Source organism: Galeopterus variegatus, unplaced genomic scaffold, assembly GCF_000696425.1.
Source record: "Galeopterus variegatus unplaced genomic scaffold, G_variegatus-3.0.2 Scaffold4386, whole genome shotgun sequence".
In the NCBI taxonomy this organism is placed as follows: domain Eukaryota; kingdom Metazoa; phylum Chordata; class Mammalia; order Dermoptera; family Cynocephalidae; genus Galeopterus; species Galeopterus variegatus.
The window spans coordinates 70,155-91,407 of NW_007730497.1; the positions used below are offsets into that span (position 1 = coordinate 70,155).

Below are 21,253 nucleotides of genomic sequence, written 5' to 3' on the forward strand. Positions count from 1 at the left end.
GAGAGTCTCAGGAGCCATTTTGAGCAATGGGGAATGCTCACAGACTGTGTGGTAATGAGAGATCCAAACAACAAGCATTCCAGGGGCTTTGGGTTTGTCACATATGCCACTGTGGAGGAGGTGGATGCAGCCATGAATGCAAGGCCACACAAGGTGGATGCAAGAGTTGTGGAACCAAAGAGAGCTGTCTCAAGAGAGGATTCTCAAAGACCAGGTGCCCACTTAACTGTGAAAAAGATCTTTGTTAGTAGCATTAAAGAGGACACTGAAGAACATCACCTGATAGATTACTTTGAACAGTATGGGAAAATTGAAGTGGTTGAAATCATGACTGGCCAAGACAGCAGCAAGAAGAAAGGCTTTGCTTTTGTAACCTTTGATGATCATGACTCTGTGGATCAGATTGTCATTCAGAAATACCATACTGTGAATAGTCACAACTGTGAAGTAAGGAAAGCCCTGTCGAAGCAAGAGACGGCTAGTGCTTCATCCAGTCAAAGAAGTCAAAGTGGTTCTGGAAACTTTGGTGGTGGTCGTGGAGGTGGTTTTGGTAGGAATGAAAACTTTGGTCGTGGAGGAAACTTTAGTGGTCATGGTTGGTGGCAGCCATGGTGGTGGTGTATATGGTTGCAGTGGGGATGTCTATAATGGATTTGGTAATAATGGGAGCAATTTTGGAGGTGGTGGAAGCTACAATGATTTTGACAGTTACAAAAATCTGTCTTCAAATTTTGGACCCATGAAGGGAGGAAATTTTGGAAACAGAAGCTCTGTCCCTTATGGTGGTGGAGGCCAATACTTTGCCAGACCATGAAACCAAGATGGCTATGGTGGTTCCAGCAGCAGCAGTAGCTATGGCAGTGGCAGGATGTTTTAATTAACTTCCAGGAAACAAAGCTTATCAGTAGAGGAGAGCCAGAGAAGTGACAGCGAAGCTACAGGTTACAACTAATTTGTGAACTCAGCCAAGCACAGTGGTGGCAGGACCTAGCTGCTACAAAGAAGACATGTTTTAGACAATACTCATGTGTATGGGCAAAAAAACTCAAGGACTGTATTTGTGACTAATTGTATAACAGGTTATTTTAGTTTCTGTTCTGTGGAAAGTGTAAAGCATTCCAACAAAGGGTTTTAATGTAGAATTTTTTTTCTTTGCACCCATGCTGTTGATTGCTACGTGTAATAATCTGATCATGACACTGAACAAATGTCTTTAAGAAAAAAATTTATCTACTTAACAGATAGACCATGGTTCATTGATGATCTTTGGAGGTAATCCATGAACCTCCTGAACTGTGTACAATATTTTGACTGAATATGTTTCTGAGAAAAATGTCTACAGCTTCTGTCATATTCTCAAAAAGATATGATTAAGAACTACTAAAATAAACAGTAACAATACTAGATCAAATACAGTGAAAATATAAAGACTGAGAAGTAGTAGTGGTACTTAAAGTGGAAGGCCAGGGCCAAAGTATGGTTTGCATAGTTAGCATCATTTCATTTGGGAGCTGTCAAAATGCAAATTCTTAGGCCCTATCCCAGACTTACTGAATCAAAATCTTTGGAGATGGGTCCCTGGTATTTGTATTTTAATAAGCCATCTAGATGATCCTAATGTATGTTAAATTTTGAGAAGCACTGGTTTAGTGGAAGGAGCATTATCAGTTCCAGTAATTTATATAACCATGCTGGTCAAGTACTTAATCTAATTTGGCTTATGTAACTTTTAAAGTCTCCTCCATGACAAAAAATATATATATTTTTGTTTGTTTGTTTGTTTTATAACTTGGCCTGGAAAAAGAGGTGGGGACCCCAGACTAGCCACATGAAGACTTACAACAGCAACAGTTTTGTAGCAAAAGGAGAGTAGAGAATAAAAGAGAGTCATAGCATGAGTGAATGCTGGCTGATAGTAGACGCAAAGAATTTGCAGAGTGGAACCAAAATGTCTTCAGGAAAGTAGAATCTTCTCCAACTTCACGCCTTCATCATCTTTGAACTCTTTTTTTTTTTTTAACTTGTTTTATGTATTCAATTCCACATAAAATTTTGTTTTAATGAAGTGCTCCATTGTTCTAATGAAGTATATATGCCAACGATATTTGAAATTCCCCACTATTTTCTATTAAAGTTCTTCCTTTTCTCAATATTATAATTCTATGATATAGAAATGAACCTTCCCCTTTAAACACTCTGTTGTTTAATTATCATTTGCATAAGAAGATCCCCAAATGATAGTCCAAATTTGAGGAATAGTATCATTATTTAGACTCTAAGTTCCTTTTCTGGATAATAGGATATCCATTGTGGGTGGTTGTTGATAAAAATCTTGCTGCTTGCTATACTGAAATAGTGACTTCTTATCAGCCATCACTTGGCCTAAATGCTTACTATACAGAGTGTATAGTTCATAGAAAGCACTAAGTAGCCCCAACCTAAGTACTGAATCATGTTCACATTTAACCAGAAATTTAAAAATTAACTCTTTGTTGATGTTATTTTACTGTTATATTGATCATCACATAAATTAATTTGTAACCACTGATTATTATTTGGAAGTTTTTAGAATATACTACAGACAACAGTACCCAAAGATAATTTTTGAATGGTTAACTTTATTATTTTATGTCTAGCCAAATCACATGTATGTTGTAATGTTCATTGAAATTAAAGATTCCATGAGACAAGTTTAAGTTGAATATTCATATTAAATATTCTGTAATGACATTTTAATCTTAGAATGCTATGTTTTTCCTTGTTAAAAATATGATTAAGTAAAATTATTTCAGTGTCACACATTTTTCGTAACATATATAACATTGTAGCTTTCAGAACAGAAAGTTCCCTTTTTTTTTTTGCCCCCGTACCGGACCGGGGACCGGCAACGGGATTGCAACCCTCAGCGTTGCCCCCACGCCTCGCTCAGCCAGTGAGCGGGAACCGGTCTGTATGTGGGATCCGAACCCTCGGGCGGGAGCGCCGCCACGCTTCCCAAGCGGCGCACTTATCCAGTGCGCCACCGGGCCGGCCCGAAAGTTCCCTTTTTTAATCCTACTCTGCTACTACTATTATTCTAGTATATAAACTTAAGAATATATGGCGTTTGTTGTGCAGTGTAAGCATTACAGTTTTTATTTCTCTTCCATTAGTATTAAATACTAAAGTTATAGTATTCAAGTTTAGAGATGGTTTGTTGGTTAGAAAAATCCATACGGTTAATGCGAGAACTAGGACTCCCATCCTTGATCAGACAGGACTTTGTGGGATTGACTTTCTCTTCAGGGCCTTGACTTTGCCTGTCACAGTGCCTTTCCGGGTGTTCTTCACCCAGCCAACCACTCCTGTTTTCTTAGTTTCACCTGTGTTCATCCTGAAGCAAACATCCCTTCATCCTGACATCTGAGTGCATGTGTCAATTTTGAATGCAGGAAGTGATCTGGTAACTCCATCTTTGAACTTTTACAAGTAAAAGATGTAGCTAAGATCTTAGGAACTTTACTACAGTGTCTATAGTCTTCAACTAACTCTAAATTATATATAATTCTAATAATAATAATAATAATCTTAAGACTTTATAAACGCAAAGACCCCCTAATGAGAATCCTTTTCTACTTCAGTTTTCAGTGTTGTCATCTTACTTAATGCTACTTCTAGGTTTTTATATTTCCTTTTCAAGTTTCTAACATTTAGAACTTTATTGTGGACTTTGACAAAAATACATTTTTATACCATTCTCACACTTAATAGTCAGCATCTTTCTTACATGAGTTGCAGTAACACAACAGCAAAAAGAAAGGTTAAATTTCACGTTAAACTTTCTTTGCTAGTAGTTTTTTAGAAAATCAATCCATCTCTTATTATAGCATTAAATTCCTTTATAGAGAGAGACAAAGAAAGCCACAAAATATTAAGTTAATATTTAGGAAGTTATAGATCAGAAATTGTCTTTCCAGAGATTCTCATAATGTTAATTTTTGAGCATCCTCAGTGACTAAACACATTCCAGATTTTTATTTTTATAATGTTTTCTAAATTCTACAGACAAATAATGCCAGGCCTGTGGTCATTTTTCCATGTGCACACCATATCACCCCAGCCAGGACTGGGTTTCCTTCATGTTATTGCTTATATGGAGACAGTGACAGTTCACAAAGTCTGTTCAGATCAAAGCAACTTTATGGTCTAAATAAGATTCATACATGGATTCTAAAAGACCTGCATTGAGCATTGGTGGCATTGTATGAAATGACTATGGCCTCAAAAGGTAGTTCAATGAAATAAAAGAAAGTTATATCTTGTTAAATATATTTTTTTAAATAAAAATAAGTTATATATAATTTATGTTTGTAAAAATAATGACTTAGGTGATAATAATCTAAATTGTTAAGCTGTGTTTCATTATGCTGGTATTACAATCTGAATTGGTGAATTTTTAGTATTTCTTTTTATTCTTTTTTTCTTTTAATCACCTTAAGCTAATTGAAGATCTAAGGTAGTGACTTTGAAAATACATGCTTCAAAGATACTTTAATATACGGAATTTTTAAAAAATGCTTATAACATTCAATTTTTATTGTAGCTATGTAAGTATATTAAGATGACAGTGTTCAGAAATTATATTTTTAAAGTTCAAGTTGAACATTTCAATTATTATTATTTAATCTTTGCTTTAGGTTCAAGTATAATGCCAGCAGCTGGAACAATGTATCTAACAACTTCAACTGGATATCCCTATACTTATCATAATGGTGTTGCTTATTTTCATACTCCAGAGGTAACTTCTGTCCCACCACCTTGGCCTGTAAGTAATTTCATTTTAAAGGGGTTTTAATCTATTACTATAAATTTTTTTAAATTTTTGTTTTATTTCTAAAATATTTCATCCACAGACAAGTATGAATAATATATTACTCATGACCCCACCACCCAAATTTAACATTTAACACATTTAGCCGTCTTTACTTAAGTTCTTTTTAAAGGGGGAGAATAAAATCTGACAAACTCAGGTAAAGTCTTCTTACCTTATTTTCCTCCTCAGAAGTAAACAGAATATCTTTCCTGTCCATTTTATATGTTTTTACTACAAATGTATGTCTCCTTAAGTAATATGTAGTATCGCTTTGAGTGGTGTTAAACACTGTATAAATCATCCGGTTTTTCTATTTAACATTATGGTTTTGAGACGAAACCATGTTGACTCTTTTTTATATTAAATCATATTGATCCTTGGACATCTAGGTCACTTATTTTAATATTTTGAAATATTCCATTGTATGAGTGTACTACAATTTTTTATATTTCTTTATTAATAGACATTTTAATTTTTTTCTACAATCAAGTATGAGAATTGTGTGAGTTTTTCTAGGGCAGTGGTTTTTAAAGGTTTTGCTTCTATATCCTCTAAAAATTTTTCTGAGAAATTCTGAATATACTCACTCATTTTTAAGTTTATATATGAAGTTTATTATGTTTAAATCGTTCAGCCATATTGTATATTGTAGGTTTGCTTTAAATTTGTTTTTATCAAAACTTTGTACCTGTAGATTTAGCTTATTGTAATAATGGAAAGTGTCTACTCTATAACTCAGTTAACAAAATTAGTCAACTGAATGAAACTAGTCAGCTAAATAAAACTTTCTATTAGAAAATTCTGACTTTATGTTTAAACTCAAATAAATGAGTTCATATGTATCCCTGTGACCATCAGCTAACTTGTTTGTTCCCTGGATGAATTAAGGTACCCTTTAATATTTCTTATTCAAACTCTTTTGCTTTGCTTCTTCCTATTTCTTAGGGCACTTTGCCTTCTTTAATTGTGTTTTTGTTTGATGCCCTATTGGCGTTTACATTCCAGAACAAAGCATTATAGTAAGATCAAGAATGAGTGAGAAATTTTCCTTTCCGGGAAGGAAAAAGGAGATAGTGAAAAGAGAGTTTTGAAAAGAAAAATCTTTAGTACACAGACATGTTCACAGGCAAATCAAGTCAGGAAGGAGTACATATGAAGGTTAGGATCTAAAACTTAGTACTCTTAAAGTTATTCATGCCCATGTTTCACTGGAAAATTTTTGTATTCCCCTAATGTACCTTGGTCTAGCTTAGGATATATGCGTAGAATTAGAATTTCATATTCATAAAGTATGCACATCCTTCAATTAAATGTGGCCAAACAGCTTTCCAAAGTATACCAGTTTACACTCTAGCCAGCAGTTTATGAGCATTACAATTTCTCCATAATCTGCCAACCCTTAAAATTATAAGATTTTTATATTTTTGCCAATATTATCATGCAATGATATTTTGTTTTACTTTTCATTTTCCTAATTACTGGTAAAATTGGACATATTTTCATATATTCATTTGCCATTCCACTTTCTTCTATGAACTGCCAGTTATATCCTTTGTCCATTTTTCTATTGAGGCAATTTGTCTTTTTCTTGAGTTCATTATATAAATTTTGTGGGTTGTAAATATCTTCTAGTTCATGGCTTGTCATTAATGTTGCTTATGGTTTTTTTCTCATAAAATATTTTTGTTGCTGTTATTTGTTTCAACGTTGTATTAGTCCGTTTTTGTTGCTTATTACAAAGTACACTGAACTGGGTGATTTATAAAGAAAATGAAATTTATTGCTTACAGTTTCTGAGGCTGAAAAGTCTGAAGTCCATCTGGGGGTGGCGACAGTGACCCAGGGGTCTCACATTGCAAGATGGTGGAAGCAGAGAAAGCAAAGAGAGACAGACTCTCCTCTTCGTTTAAAGCCCTCAGAACCACGCCCTTGACCACCATTTTTAATCCATTCACTACTGCACGGTCCTACAATCCAATCACCTCTTTAAGGCACCACCTTTCATTTATCATAATAGGATTTCCCACCCTCTTAACAGTCCAGAGGGGGCTAAGTTTCTAATACATAAAACTTGGGGGATACAATTCAAGCTTAAGGGAGTTTTGGAGGGATATAATTCAATCCACTACAAACGTTTTTGCTTTACGGTTTCAACTTTTAGTGTCTTGTTTTAAAAAGAACACTTCTTTATTACAAAAATATATACTATATTTTATTTTTAAAATGCTCTAGTATTGATGCTTTTCACATCTAGATCTTAAATTTTAAGTTTATGTATTGACTAATCCATCCTTTTTCCTACTTTTTGAAATGAATCTTCTATCAAATACCAAATTTCCATATGTATGGGTCTCTTTCTGGGCTCTCTGTTCTGTTCCATTAAGTGTATTTGTTTGCCCTGCCCAATTCTGTTTTCATTACTGTGGCTTTATAATGAGCCTCAAAATCTAAGACAAATCCTTTTACTTTGTTCTCCTCCAGGCATCTCTAGTCTATTCTTAAGTCTTTGCTTTTATAAGTATAAATTTTATAATTTAGCTTGTTCAGCTCTGTGAAAAACCCTTGTTGGGTTTTTATTAGAATTGCATTAAATATGTAGATTAATTTGGGACATTTAGGTGTTTTATAATATTGAGTCTTCCCATCTGTGAACATGATACATCTCTCCATTTATTTAGGTCTTCTTTTATTTCCATCCATCAAAAAAAGTTTTCTTTCTCCATAAAAATGTTTGACTCATCTTTCCTTGAATTTTTAGTACCCTTTAGTTTTTGTTCCTTTTATGAATGCTATTTTTTTTAAATCACATTTCCTAATAGATTGTAGCAGGTGTATGGTAATACTTTTTATTTTTTAATGTTGATATTGTATCAGTAACCCTGCCAAATTCTCATTTAGACAATTATTTATGATTCTATATACTTCTATTTCTTTCTATTCTTTTGTTTCTTGGTTTTTTCCCCTTGAGTTACTGAACTGGTAGTGTCTCTGCTACAGAACTGATGTAGTGATAACATGACCTTGTTCTTGAAAAAGAGAACAAGTTAAGTGATTCAGCATTAAGCTTTACACACACACACACACACGCACACACACACACACACGCACGCACGCTTTGGAAGATACTCTTAACCTGAGTTTCTCAACCTCGGCACTATTGACATTTTGGGCCAGATGATTTCTGTGTTGTAGAAGGCTGTCCTGTGCACAGTAGGATGTTTAGAAGTCTCTTTAGCCTCCCCATAGTAGACAACCAAAAATGTCTCCCAGCATTGCCAGATATTCCCTGATTTGGGGGAGAAAATCACCCATGATTGAGAATTACTGCCCTAAATCAACTAAGGAACTTATTTTCTATTCTGTTTGCTAAGGGTTTTTATCATTAAAAGGTACCGAATTTTAACAAATGCTTTTTCTGTATCTACTGAGATATCATGTATTTTTCTCCTTTAATCTGTTAGTATATTAAATTACATGATTATTTTCTAATGTTAATCCTGTGGTACAATTTTATTAGCATATTATAGTCTGTGAATTGTACAAAACTATGATACTTTTCTTCAGCTTTGGAGGTGTGAACATTAAAACAGAGCCATATAAGTTAGATCAAATGTTAGAAATTAAATTTTAATTGCTATCATTAGAGCCTTTTTTACCTATCTTGCAATACTAATTGCCTGTTTTATTAATGATCTAGTTTTAAGTAATCTATTTTAGGGCTTACTCTATCATTTTTAATAATCAAGTGTTACTAGTACTTTCTTCAGACATAGATATATCACATGTAAGTTTATTGGGTGACAAATTCACTTAAATGTCAAATTACTAAAATAACAGAATTGACAAATACTTCAATAAATAATGCATTTGCTTTAATTAAATGTGTAGCAAGGGAATACAATGTCGATTATTTTTAAGTAATGAGAAATTGGTGGGAGAATCAGATATGGTTATTCATTTGGTTCTAAATGCTATTGTAACAATAACTATCTACTCCTGGTCTCCACAATGGAAATAGGCAGTGTCACCCTAAGTCCAGCTGCCATTTTCCTCTAAATATTCACTTAGAACTATATTTTCCTAATCTTTGAAGGTGATAAATTTCAGATTAAAAGCAACTTTTCTGGTGATTGTTTTAGCATTACTGTGGAAAAAAACCACATGGAAGCAGTAATACTGTGATGATTTTAATAAACAGGCTTAAGTAGAGTTGGAGATAATATCAGTAAGAGGTAGAAAATGACATTTCTAATCATAAACCGTAAGTTGACTGGGCTTAGGTAACAATTTGAGATAAATTTTATTATGAGCTATTTTAAAGAATTTTGCCTAAAATAATTTTTCTATATTTTTTTCCTCTTATAGTCACGTTCTATATCTAGTTCCCCTGTGATGGTAGCTCAGCCTGTTTATCAGCAACCTGCATATCACTACCAGGTAAACATTAAATTACAATTAAAATCCTCTGGTACTTTCAGTCCTTTTCAGGTAACTTTCACTTTTTTCTTTCTCATGCAAATATTCTACTAATTGAAAGTAGATCATTAAGCCTTGATAGCAGTTTCTTTTTTCTTTTTTTATGAAAGAACTAAACAATGCCATACAAGAAGATGAACTATTTGCTTCCTTTTACCAAATGTAATGAGTCTGTTTTGCTCCTTGACTAACATTTAATCTAAAAAGTCTTTAACAATAATTTCCAAAGTAAGATATAGTATTAGACCATAGGCTGATTTTTAATATTACTGTTAACATTTTGTCAGTTTCTTGTTTTTATATTTAATATAGTGCATATTAAAATAGTAATATATTGTGATTTAGTATATTTTGTGACAGCCTCTTTTAGTTAACCAGCCTCTTCTTTTTATTAATTCTAGCGGGAGATGGGGATAAGTGAACTATAATGCCAGACCATTGTGGTCTATAGCAGACTATGACTTGCAGACCAAATTCACCCAGAAGCCTGATTCTGTAAATAAAGCATTATTGGTACTCAGCCACATTTGTTTACATATTGTCTATGGCTGCTTTTGTGCTACAATGGAAAAGTTGAGTAGTTGCAACAGAGATCTTATGGCCTACAAAGCTTAAAATATTTACTCTCTTGCCCTTTACAGAAGAAATCTGACAACCTCTCACCTATAGCATTCACTCATAAAACCACATTTTTTCATAGCTCTGGAATAACAGAAGAGCTTTTTATTTCTGCCACTTTTTTTTCTTTTTGAACTTTTAAAATAGACCCATATGAAATGTTAAGTTAAGGTTACTGGAGTCCTTTTTACTATTAGACTTAGTTTGGGGGAAATGAGTTGTTTTTTATTCTATTACCATGCTAAATATAAAACTAAAGTGTTTATTTACTAAAAATGAAAGTAACTTAATAGCATTTATTTAAAATATGCATGTAGCATGACTTTTCCTGATCTGTCTCAGAATTTCAGCAGAGGCCCCAAAGACAGATCTTTAGGTACCATACCCTTTAATATGGCAGGCCAAAAAATTGTGAAACCAGTTTTGAGACCCTTAGCTCAGTGTCCACCTTTAACACTTATGAGGGAAGGGTGAGATTGATAAGGGAAATTGCTAAGAAGGCTTTCATTAACAGGAGAGTTGTTAGAGTGCTATGGCATTTCCCCACCTCCTCACCCAAGTGAAGAGGACTTCAAAGAATGACTAAGAGCTAATAATATCTGTCCCCTGGAATTTGGGGGATGTTGGTACTTGAACATGACCTCTCCTAAAATAAATTCAAATAAGAAAAAGCTGGTGGCAGAACTAGGAGAGAAGGCTGCAGTAGGTATTGAAATTCCACTAACAGCAAGCAAAGGAGCATGTTTCTCAAGAGCAAGATGGGAACCTCAGAAGAGACTCTTCCCAAAAATCTTTAAAGTGACCCCAGTAGAGAAAGAATCTGTGCAAAGTGAACTTCTACAATCAAGGGCTAAAACTGCAGTCAAAAGTCCCCAGCAGGAGGATTATCAAAGCATCTACTAAAGTACCCTAACTAGAGAGTTGGCATTTAGAATATGCCAAGCACAAAGAAGTGATATGTCTTTGTTTTTATCCAGGGAGGGACAATACAGTGCTTTTAAAGGGTCAGAGGTGAGAAAGAATAAAGATGCTTTCTGCTTGTGCCTTATTGGGTCCAGCTTCTCCTTCATTAATTGATTACATACAGCTGTAGCTCACTTGCCATATCAGATGTATTCTGGAAAATTTCTAATACAATTTAATTTTATACTTTGACTCTCGTTTTCTGCTTGACACGAATTATAAAATTGAAGTTGTGTTACCTAGATATACTCAGGAAAGATTTTGATGCCAATTTTTAACATCATACTATTTTGCAATATAAGAAATAATTTCACTTCACATTTTTCTTTTCAGTTACATATTCATTATCATTCTTCCCTTAAAATTGCCATTTTGATAACAATCTTCTTTTGCACTTTCCTTTTACAAACTATAAGATTGATGGTTTCATCACTTTTTGTTAGCCAAAACAGGTAATGCATGGTTTAATCAGTATTTACTTCCTTTATATTATCTCTCACTTCATAGGTAGATAGTGATTTCATTTATCTAACAAATCCATATATTAATCATTTTATGTCAAGTTTTTTTGTTAAAATGTTTTCTTAAAAGATTGTACATTATCCTGCCTTTTTGAATATAGTGTGCAGGACATAGGCTTCACATTATCTTGGTCATCATTATAATACAGTGATATCATTGCTTAGCAATTGAAGATGTCAGCAGTAAATTTACAGTGATTTGGTTTAGATGGTAGATTCGTGGGGTTATCTTATTTCTTTTTTCTGTTTTCTTGACTCTAATAGTAAAAAAATACTAAAATGAATAATAAGAATAAAACATTCATTGTTAAGAAATAATACTACTATCTCAAGGAACAAAAAGTCTATCTTTTATCTTGTCCTTACAATAAGTGCCTTAAATAAGTTGACTCTCTTTTTTTAAGTAATTTAGATACAATTAACATATCATACAATTTACCTATTAAAAGTGTAAAATCGATCCCTGGACCAGACAGCCACTCAAAAGGGGAAAAAACATGTGTTAAGATTGAAGGGCTGGCCAATTAGCTTACTTGGGAGAGCATGGTACTGAGAACAAGAAGGTCAAGGGTTCAGATCCCCACATCAGCAAGCTGCCAAAAAAAATTTTTAAACACAAAACTATGCTATCCACCCTAAGTGAATCATTGTGCAGTTTATGCACGTATTGAAATAATGCACTGTACCCCTCAAAAATGTACAATAAATGTTAAAATAAAAAAATTTTTTTAACTGTAAAATTGAATGGTTTTTACTAAATTCGGAGTTGTACAACATCCACACTTGTTGTCATCTACCTTTTTTATTGTAGTCATCCTAGTGGGTGTGAAGTGGTATCACACTGTGGTTTTGATTTGTATTTACCTGAAGGCTAATGTCGTTGGGCATATTTTCATGTGCCTACTGGCCATTTGTATGTTTTCCTTGGAGAAAAGTGTATTCATATCCTTTGCCCATTTTTAGGTTGGGTTACTTATCTTTTTATTATTGAGTTGTAAGAGTTCTTTATATATTCCTGATATAAGTTCCTTATCAGTAAATGATTTGTAAATAATTTCTCCCATCCTGTAAGTTGTATTTTAACATTCTTGGTGGTATCCTTTGCAGCACAAAAGTTCTGGAAAGGTTTTGATGAAGTCCAATTTATCTGTTTTTTCTTTTGTTGCTTTGTTGCTTATGCTTTTGGTGTCGTAATTATAAAAACATTGCCTAATTCAAGGTCACAAAGATTTACACCTGTGTTTTCTTCTAGAGTTTTAACTCTTCCATTTAGGTCTCTGATCCATTTTGAGTTCATTTTTTTATATAGTTTGAGTTGATTTTTGTATATGGTTTGAGGGTTCAACTTTATTCTTTTGCATGTAGATATCCAATTTTAACGCTTGATTATAATCTTGGGGTTTTTATTGGTTTTTGTTTTTAGGCCCCTGCACAATGTCTGCCAGGACAGTGGCAGTGGGGTGTTCCTCAGGTAAATATTAATTTTCAGTATCTAAATTTAAAACCCTTCTTTCATTCTATTCTTGTGAAGACTGCATGAATGCTAAAGTTAGGAGAACTAGATTTGAGACCACCTTCTTCTGTTTATTAGCTGTGATCCCTTTGGCAGTTCATATAATCATTATATTCTCAGTTTCCTCATTTGTAAAATGGACCTAATGATACTATACCTTTGTAAGTTTCCTTACATGATTTTTGTGATAAATGAGATCACGAAAGTGAAAGCATATTATGAATAAGTAAGTGCTGTATAAACATGAAAAATTACTTTTTTATTATTAGTAGTATTACTGGAAAATTTAGCATTTTTCTATTTTCACTCCAGATTTTGCTTCAGTCTGATTTATGCTCCTAAATAAGTATTCTGTCTTCCAACTTTTGATAACAAATAGTATACCACCAAAAAGATTGTTTAATGACATTTTCCCACTTATATGGGAAGTCACAAAACTAAGAGTAGACATGTAAGCTAATTAAAATACCATAAGTCATATGTTACAACCTTTAATGGTGATATTAATATATCTGCAGTTATTATCTACAATTATTATTAATATATCTGAATTTATTTATGAGATTCTGAGGCACTAAGAACTTTTAGTACTTACCAGTGATAGTTATTTAATGACATCTACATATGTAATTGGAATGTATAACAACCCACAATTCCTAGTCTGATACTTCCATGCTATCCCTGAAAAAGAATTTTAGGAAAATATGAAACAAATATTTCTCTCATCTATTGGGAAAGTCAATTCAGTTTAACAGAAATAACTAATCATATTTGAATTAGAAATATGGCTTTGTGTTTTAGCCTCCTGCCTCTTCTGCTCCATTCTTATATCTGCAACCTTCTGAGGTTATTTATCAACCAGTGGAAATTGCACAAGACGGTGGATGTGTTCCTCCTGCACTGTCTCTAATGGAAGCTTCATTTCCAGATGTATGTATTAGTCTTAAAATAATTGATCTATAACTACCTCATCTTAACATTTACTTCTTTTTCTTTTTTTTAAGTTGAAACTCATTGAAACTGCCTCATCTTATGTTTTCTTTTGATTTATTCACCTCTTCCCCTTTTTTTATATCTAAGAATGTTTCATCCTAGACTTCTTCATTAACCAGTTCTGAACCATTCCACAAATCAACTGTTCACTCCACTAGGCTAATCCCTGACTTGATCTTTTTGAAATAGTAAGATACCAAACACTTTGCCTTCTTCTTCTGCCTGTTGATTTGTATTATTGCTAACATTCTGTCAATTAAAAGCATATAATAATTAAGCTAAAGGAGGAAAACTCTAAAAACAATTCTTCCTTCAAAAGTGTAAATCAAATTCATTTTCTAACTACAATTATAAATATTATCTTCAGTGTCTTTAAATTATATTCCTGATCCATTACTAATAGCTTCATCATCTGTTTGCCAAGAACTGTGCATGCTGTTTTTAAAAGTGTTGTGAAAGATTAGAAAATTAGCACCCACCTCCAAATTTGAATGCATTGTTTTATTATTTTCATATTGCTAAGGTTTATAACATTATAATTTTATTCTGGAACAATAACTTCCACAGTTGGATCTTAATGTTTACTATCTGTACTTTTACTAGAATTTCTCCACTCTTCCTTTCAACACCCCTGCCATTTATTTATTTTTGTGGGGTTTTTTTTCTTTTTTTCCCCAGATTTGCTGAGATATAAATAAATAAAATAAAAATTATATATATTTATGGTATATGATTTGATGTTTGATATATGTATACATTGTGAAATGATTATCATAATCAAGCCAATCCATCACCATACATAATTATCCTGTTTTTGCTTGTGGTTAAAATATTTAAGATCTACTATCTTAGCAATTTTCAAGTATATACTACGTTATTATTAATTATAGTCACCGTTGCTGTGCAGTAGATCTCCAGAACATATTAATCATGTCTAACTGAAATTCTGTACCCTTTGACTACCATATCCCCACCTCCACCATCCCTCTCCCCATCTCCTGGCAACCACCATTCCAATCTCTGCTTCTGAGTTTGACTTTTTCAGATTCCACATATAAGTGAGATCATGCAGTGTTTGTCTTTCTGTTCCTGACTTATTTCACTTAGCATAATGTCCTCCAGGTTCACCGATGTTGTCACAAATTACAGGATTTCCTTCTTTTTAGAGGCTGATAGTATTCATTGTGTATGTATACCACATTTTCTTTATCTGTTCATTCGTTGACGGACACTTAGGTAGATTCCATATCTTGGCTATTGTGAATAATTCTGCAATGAATATGGGATTGCAGATATCTCTTTGATGTACTCATTTCATTTCCTTTGGATATATACCCATTAGTGGGATTGCTGAATTATATGGTAGCATTTTTAGTTTTTTGAGAAACCTTCATACTGTTTTCCATAGTGGGTATACTGATTTATATTCTCACCAACAGTGTACAAGGGTTCCCTTTTTTCCTCATCCCTCACTGGAGATCATTTTGGTTTCTAGTAAAGTTCCTTTTTATTACAGATTTTCTGTATGGGGATGTAGTAATTACAACTTTCTTTCCCACCTTCACCTTCCTTCACCTTCAGCAGTGTTCTTCAGCTAGAAGGCTATATAGCAGACAGCAAAAATGGTGTTAACATGATTTCTCCTTCAATCCTACCTTCCCTGCTATTAAGCAGAGTAAAATTGGAGATTTTCTCTGCTTCTACATTGGCCTGACTATACCCCTACAATCAGGACTCTAAAGAATGTTTGAATAGGTCTTTTAGAACCTTGACCTCCAGGGAAATCTTTATTCTTCTTGATGTCTGAGGAGGCTTCAGAATCTTCCCTCATGTTGGTCCAATTTGCACAGCACTTCATTGACATTCTACATTGTTTGTGATTTGGGAATCATGGGCATTTTCTTATGTAATTGAGATGGCATTTTAAAAATCTCTTTTGTTTTTTATTGTCATTGTTTTCTGGTATGCAAGAGGTGGAGTGAGGTAAGAATGTTTTTAAATTAGATTTTTAGCCAGAATCTACTTTTGGCATTAAACCCTATTCTTAATTCCTGATATCAGATACTTATCATCAGGGTATATTCACTGTTTAGTGGAATGTTAGAAGATTTTTCTGAAAATATTGCTCATTATTATCATATCGCTTGTACTTTATATGGTATTTCCATACAAAATGATATTTGCATACTTTTATTTTAATATTGTTTCTGGTAGAAGGTATAGTCTGAATAATACATAATTTAATGAATAGAGTGGGTGATTTATAATTTAAGTGGTATTTTTCTCTAAAATTAAAAACTGTAGGGCTTTTCTTATGAGTGTTGTAGTCAGGTTTTCTATAGATAATATAAGTTAGCATCATCACTCACTTATTTCAGTGGTTGTTTAAACCTTTGCCAAGCCCTCAATGACTTCCTAATTGCCAGATACTTTCCTTCCTTTTAATCTTACTTGACCTCTCAGAGACACTGTACATATATATACAAAGGAGTTTCCAAAGGTAGGAGGAAGCTCTTCCTACCTTTAGTTTTTATGATACTTCTCTGTTCTGGCAATCCTTTTACCTCCTTTTACTTTCCTTTGTAAGCTTATCTTTTGCACCCCATGATTTCATATTTGGATCTCCATTCTTTCACCCTATATACTCACTCTGGTATTATCATTCATACCCATGTCTATAGCCCCAACCTTACTCCTGAGCTTTAGTCTCCACCATCCAACCTGATAGCCACTAGCCACATGTGGCGAGTGAGCACTTGAATAAGCACTTGAAATGTAGCAAAATCAAATTGAAATGTGCTGTAAGTGTAAATTACATACCAGGTTTTAAAGATATATATGAAAAAAGAATGTAAAACATCTCAATAATTTCATACTGATTATGCTTTGATATATTTTTAATATATTGGCTTAAATAAATATATTATTAAAAAATAACTTCACCTCTTTTTACTTTTGTAACATGGCTATTGGAAAATCTTAAATAACATATGTAATTCACATAATATTTCTATTGGACCCTCTAGAATTCAAGTAACTCTACTTAAATTCCTACAAATACCACAAAATATATGTCACAAACCTCACTCCTTTTCTCCAACCCCCTCACACACAATTACATATACATCAGGCTTTCCTTGTATTCCATATCTCAATGCATGGTACCACCCTCTGTTGGACAGCCATGCTTTTTTACATGATCTGTCCCCGGCCTGTTACTCTACTACTTCATCTTTCAGCCGTCCCTTACTATGTAATCTTCCTTCCATCCATACCAAACAACCTGGACAGATTGCCCAAATGAGATGTGTTCTTATTTGCCTCTATGCCTTTGCTCATATTACTCCCTCATTCTTTCCCTAATGCTTCAAACTTAAGCATCAACTCCATGAGAAAATTTTCCCCAATCACCATACCCAGCTTTCTTAAGCTAAATCAAGTAGTTATCTTTTTATCCTATACACGTCTTTTTATTTCTATACACGTCTCATAGAACTTATGGTAATTTTGACTACTATTTTCCCTGCTCAGACTATAAGTTAATTAAACATAAGAAATGTGTTTTTTATCTGTATTTCTCGATTGTGTAGCAGAATGCTTAACACATTGTAAATGCTGAATAAATATTTTGAATTAGTGAATGAAATGCAGTACATCTCTTCTGTCTCTTTTTTGTAATAGCCTTATTCTGATCATGGAGTTCAAGCAACATATCACCAGGTTTATGCTCCAAGTGCCATTGCTATGCCTGCACCTGTGATGCAGCCTGAACCAATTAAAGTAAGTAGTTTGTTTTGACTGGTTTTTTTTGTTTTTCTTCAGTTATATTTCAAGTTTCCCAAATTTCTCTTCCAGAAGGGAAGAACTTTGGATATTTATATTCCATTTGTGATCAGGAGTACAGAATTAGTGAACTCTTTCATGTAAAGGGAATGCAATTCTAAATTAACTATAATTCCATTTAATTTGTTTTGATGAAGCTATAAACTATACATGGTCAAAATTTTTTTATTATGGTAAAATACATATATCTTGAAATTTACCGTTTTAACTATTTTTAAGTGTACAATTCAATGGCATTAATTACATTCACAATGCTGTGCAACCATCACCACTATTTCCAAACATTTTTATCACTCCAAATAGAAACTCTATACCCATTAAGTAATAACTCCTCTTTTTCCCTACTCCACTCCCCACCCCCAGTCCTTGATAAGCTCTAATCCTTCTGTCTCTATGAGTGTGCCTATTCTATATATTTTATATACTCAGATTTTGATTGTCTATGTCATGTAACATTGATGGGGAGATGAAAACAGTTAATGACTTCTTTTTGCAGTTTGGGAATAATGTTCATGCTTTCTAAATTAATGCAGAACAAAGAATGATCATCTACTTAGATCCTTGTATATATTCAATATATGTTGACTATCTACTATGCAGCAGGCAATTCTTCCTATTCCTTTCTGACCAAGTTTCTTAATGAAACTCTTTCATCATCTCTTTAGGGACTTTATCTCCAATAAAGAACCACAGATTGATTAACTGTTGAGATGGTAATAGGAATATTGTATGCAGTTAATTTGGTGACGAAAGTAAACATACTCTTTGCAATAAAATTATGGAGATTAGCTATTTCACACTCATATGAATGCTTCCAACCCATCCTATGTGTTGAACTCAGTACCAAGACAGTCTACTTTAAACAGCCTGCCTACTCTCCTGTCCCCGAACCCCATCATCACTCCCTGCCATTACTACTCACTGCATCCCTTCACTGCACCCCTCTACCACTGTACTGCAAACATGAAATAAAACCAAAATTTTGACCTAGTGTCAAAACCCAGAGTATTACTAAACCTTTTTTATAGAAACTTCATTTTTAGTATTGTTAGAAAATCTTCTGATGTTAACATTTTCTCCAAATATACTTCTCTAGAAATAGCTAATATTGCTATGCTGTTTAGATAAGTGCTAATTATTTTCAGTTACTGAGATAGATAGATAGATCTACAGATATAGATATGTATAACAAATGATTGAGGTTATACTGCTTGAATAATTCAAACACAGGATGGAGCAGTGACTGGTACTAGGAGAAATTTCCAAAGATGCAAATGTTAACATTCTTAAAGTTTAATTCCTCTAGATTAAGAGTTTATACTTCTCTAAATTTTTTTAGATCTGTAAGTAGTTAGCAGTAGAAATTGTACAGAGAAACTGATATCCTACTCCTTAATTTAGTCATATAAAATTACCAATTCCCTTTTTGTTAGAGATGAAAAAAAGAAAATTTAATAAATTTTCAAAGTGAAAACATTGAAACACAGGAACACAGGGCTATTATATACAGTTTTGTATTTCTTGCTTTTATTTTTTTTAGGTTGACTGTTCTAAGTCTTTAGGAGATTTAGTGGCTGGCCCTCAATAGAAAATGATGCTTCTCTCAGGGATAGAAACTCCAAAAACCACTTCTGTAGTTTTCTAGAACTATACAACCCTATAAAAATGTTTTACTACACAAGTTTTTCTGTATAGCAAATTATCCACTTTTGTTTATAGTACATTTGTATTATAACATGGAAATCTTAATATATAATTGTTATAGCATTAGGAAACAATCTTTTTCTAAAACATATTAAAGTAAACTAATATTAAAATATTAATGAATGACATTTGAAACACTATCCTTTTTACTTCCTATGCAAATTTTCTCTGGTACCAAAAACCTTGATGACTTTTAAAATAGAAAGGTGGAAATATTCTTTGGAAGAATTTGAGCCTATCGTTTTTATAAGGGTTAAGTCATTTTTAAAACTCTAATGATTATAATTTTATGAATGTTAATTGGGTATATCCCAATGTATGAATTTCAGATGCCAAAACTATCTTGAAATAACAAATCTAATCAATAAAACAGAGACCTTATGCAGAGCTCAGAGCACAAGTCTAACTGCTGAAAAGTGTTGTTTGCCAAAAACTATTTTAGCCAATTTGACAGGCTACACACACTTTCAAATCAAATACAAAAACACATACAAAGTAGACTAATATAGAGGCTACTAGATTAATATGGTATTGATTAGAGCTATCATTCCCTAATTCAGCAGTCACATTAGGTTTTAATGTCAATAAAGCAAAACCATACAATGTCAAAATTACCCCACTGAACTAGACTATAGGAAGAAACAAAAGGAAAATCTTCACATAAAAGGGCATATGAACTATTATACTTTTAAGATAAATATCAAATCCCAAGGTATGAATGATATGAGTGGAGAATTCTAAAGTGTCTTCTGTTTTCTTACAGTGTTTTTCCATTTTTGCATTAATATGTGTCTAATAAAATTGTTCTTACAAGGATTGAGACACTAGAAACTGAGGATATTATAATTTGAGTTTGCCCTTAAGTTAAATATGTATTTTATTAAACCCCAATGTGTACTAGCTATCAATGAAAACATATGGATATTAAGGATATTTAACCACTTGCCAGGCTATGAGGAATTTCTTCTAATTAAAACACTGATTAGATTTGAATAAAAAACACCTACTAGTGGCCTGTACACACCTCACCCTTCGAAAAGACAGTATAATTCCCAAGTAAATTGGAAAGGGATCTAACTACCACCACTGTCTATTTCTAACTCTGAGACACAGAACATGCACTCACCTAAAAATTAGCAACTATCTCTACTTTACAAAAAGATTCCACTACCACTGTCTTCTTTCTAATTACTTCATAACTTCAGTATCATTAGTACTTCTTATAAATCAACTTAGAGACTAAAATTCCCTTGCATTCAGCAGTACCTGAGGGTTGAGGAGGAGAAGTATAAATCACTGTATTCTAGAGGGCACAGACAGGAAAAGCCTGTGCTTTGCAGCTCCAAGGCTACCAGGAGGATATAAATTTTCATGTGCTGTACATGGTCAAACAGTAATCTCAGATTCTCTAGATAATTTGTAAACACTCATGGAGAACTAGGCAGCAGGAGCAAAAAAACTCACCCAGTTTTGCACTAGAAATTGCATAGGTTCTGTGTGTATCAAAGCCTCCTTCTTGATGTAGATCTAAGAGAGGGGACAGAAGACAGTAAAGAGAATCAAGGGCTTATGAAACCAGTCTATTGGAATTATCAAGGATAGATCCCTATTCAAGGATGAGTAAACAGAAAAATATATACTATATGGGTTCTGTGAAAAAATTTTTGCATATGGCACTATATTGAAGGCAAGGATTAATAGCATATATATGTATATATATAAGAACATTTGTATAAAAGGAAATTAAATAAATTTTTAAAAATATATCCC

At 33.1% G+C, this 21,253-nt stretch overlaps 1 protein-coding gene across 2 annotated transcripts in view; it reads left to right on the forward strand.

The window, feature by feature from the left end:
• Positions 1-21,253, forward strand: part of BOLL (boule-like RNA-binding protein) — a 48,579-nt gene that overhangs the window by 13,285 nt on the left and 14,041 nt on the right. For both annotated transcript variants that reach the window (XM_008587418.1, XM_008587419.1), the window contains exons 6-10: positions 4,677-4,804; positions 9,218-9,289; positions 12,854-12,901; positions 13,745-13,873; positions 17,618-17,716. In XM_008587418.1, the coding sequence (XP_008585640.1) occupies positions 4,677-4,804; positions 9,218-9,289; positions 12,854-12,901; positions 13,745-13,873; positions 17,618-17,716 (476 nt within the window). The remainder of the gene's footprint in view (positions 1-4,676; positions 4,805-9,217; positions 9,290-12,853; positions 12,902-13,744; positions 13,874-17,617; positions 17,717-21,253) is intronic.